This window comes from Cynoglossus semilaevis, chromosome 7 (genome assembly GCF_000523025.1).
Source record: "Cynoglossus semilaevis isolate Cse_v1.0 chromosome 7, Cse_v1.0, whole genome shotgun sequence".
Classification (NCBI taxonomy): domain Eukaryota; kingdom Metazoa; phylum Chordata; class Actinopteri; order Pleuronectiformes; family Cynoglossidae; genus Cynoglossus; species Cynoglossus semilaevis.
This window is the reverse complement of record NC_024313.1, coordinates 3,538,455-3,540,968: the sequence shown is the minus strand read 5'-3', so window position 1 is coordinate 3,540,968 and position 2,514 is coordinate 3,538,455. Positions and strand designations below refer to the sequence as shown.

The 2,514-nt window shown below is 40.1% G+C and overlaps 1 protein-coding gene across 1 annotated transcript in view; it reads right to left on the bottom strand.

The window, feature by feature from the left end:
* Window positions 1-1,016: 1,016 nt before the first annotated feature.
* LOC103380738 (protein FAM177A1-like) overlaps window positions 1,017-2,514 on the bottom strand; it is a 4,393-nt gene continuing 2,895 nt past the window's right edge. Inside the window, exon 6 of the mRNA XM_008312797.3 lies at window positions 1,017-1,145. Within this exon, the coding sequence (XP_008311019.1) occupies window positions 1,017-1,145 (129 nt within the window). The remainder of the gene's footprint in view (window positions 1,146-2,514) is intronic.

Sequence of the window (2,514 nt, the reverse complement as noted above, 5' to 3'; positions counted from 1 at the left end):
ACACACACACACACACACACACAGGGCCCATGCAGCAGAGGCCCACATCAAAGGGGCTGCTGCTCTTCTCACTAGCCTTCCTCCCTCTCTCTGTGTCTACCTATATGTCTCACTGTCTGTCTGTACCTTTAACACCTCTGCCTCCATTTACATTTTTAGATTTTCACACAGCACACCAGCTTCAGCAGTCGGCTGCTGAGTGCAGCCAGTCAAATATATATATATATATAATATTAAGCTTGCTTATAAATCACTCCTGAACGTTCCTGCCAAACTGGTCTCCCCAGAACACTTTACACGTTCTGCCGCCACCACTCACGCTTAAAGCCTTGAACAATGTCAGGTATGTTTGAGCCGAGTGACTGCACGAAGGAGCCACCAGCGTTACATAAAGTTTAAAGCAATGTTTTGAAGGGCTTTAGCACCTGCACAGGCATGTGTGCACACACACACACACATGCATGGCTGCACAAGTAGATACTTAGTCACAAGAAATGGCATTGTGAATAATCAACGGTGGATTTTCCCTGCTAATCACAGCCTGTCTGATGACTGCTGAATGCCTCATGTCCTCCAGGAGAGACACTTTACAATCATAAAGACACTTCACTCTTCCACTCTTATTTTTTTCTTATTATATTCTGAATAATAAGGAACATTTTTCTTAGATCATAGCTCTCTAGGCAACAATAAGACTTTTGTTTTTTTTTTAGGATGTAAACATCCTATTTTTTTAAAATATCAATTAAAGAAATATATTTTTTTTATTACACAATAACGTACTATTTTTTGTGTGTCATTTATTTTTCATGTCATCCTGACATATTTATATATTTTGGTAAAGCACCAAATTAACCCTAGCTACTCTTTTCTATCAAGAACAGTACTACCTTCTAGTGGAGAGAATGGGAACTACATCAAAACGAGATTAGGATGAGACAAAAATGCAAAGAGAAGATGGGCCACTGGATTGTTTTACTATTCTAAGCACTTCTACGTTCACTTCCATGTTCTGACTATTTCATACACAAGTAACAGCGAGGGCCAAAACTGCGTGGCGTGTTATTTGTGACCGCTGAAACCCAGTCTGACCCAAGAATGCTGACATTGTGTCGAGCAGGCAGCGTCTCTGACCTCAGGACGGTCTGCCAACACAACACGACACAACAACACAAGACGTTTTGTTGCTCATGTCGGCCACAGAAAACCGCTCGGATGACTCAAAGAAATATTAACCATTTTGTTTTGCTCCCCCCCGCCCCCCTCCGTTTGCAGCTGTGTAACTTGATGCTCTCGCGTCCCAGACACAGAGTGTAGAAAACTCAATAGACAATAAGTATGGTTTTATTAACAGTTCCTTACAATGCTGCTAGGTCAAACAATAGAAAATAGGTCAAAGTGAGTGCAATCGTTTGGGTCAAATAAATACATAAATATTAAAAAGTACTAACAGTGTAAACTGTGTAACAGTGCTCCCTGCCGTTATCAAGGCAGACTGACCAAAAACTACCGAAGCTTATTTGATAGCTGTAGTAGTCGTGGCTTTTAGTAAACAAATGAAAAGGATGTCGACACCCATTTTAGGCTTTTTTTTTTTCTTTCTTTCCTTAAAAAATATTTGATACGGTACGAGATCAACATGTGCAATACAAGCTTATGAACACACGGACAGACAGTTAAACAGGTGAGGCCGCAGTAACAGACATGGACGTTCGGACGGTAGTTAAGTAAATGGTAGAAAACCCTTAAGGAGTACTGCGTAGTCATGTGACATTAGTGAGATAGTTGAGGTTTGTTTAAGAGCATCTGTAGTGTTGTACTGCAGTACTCGCTGACTGCACTCTTCGTTGTATGTGCTTACAAGGCTCAGCCAATAAAACCTACGTTTAATACTCACAGGAGGTAACGAATTACATTTCCTCAGATTACTGTAATTGAGTAGTTTTTTTCGTGTATATAAGCATTTTAAAGCATTAATTAAAAACTGTAATTTTTTTAATTGAGAGGATTTTTTGACCAGTAATTTTACCAGTACTTAAGTAAAATTTCATCTGTATAACAGTATTTTTACTTGAGTCGAATATTTTAGTACTTACTTTACGGAGTACTATGGGCTTCATTTGCTAGCTTTGGATTTTTGATCCTCTGAGTAGTATGTTATATATCATTTTTTTTTATAACTGTGAAACACAGGGTCTCCAAACAAGACAGCAGAAGACCCAAGAGAAGGACTTCATTTTCGGTTTTCTGTTGACCGTCTCTAACACCGAGGTCAAACTGCAATATCATATCTGCGTCCGTGTACAGTCGACAAGTCGTAAATTGTGTTATTCAAGGAAGTTAGCCTTTACTTTTCTGTTCAAACAGGCAGCTTGAGTAAATATTTCAAACAGCTTGTGTCCGTCTGCCAGAGTGCGGTCAGCTGTACTGCGTGTGACACACAGTCCAGGTGGGTTTAACCTCACGAAACTGCATAGTAAAGGGTCTGCGCTAATCCTCCCCTCCACCCCCCTA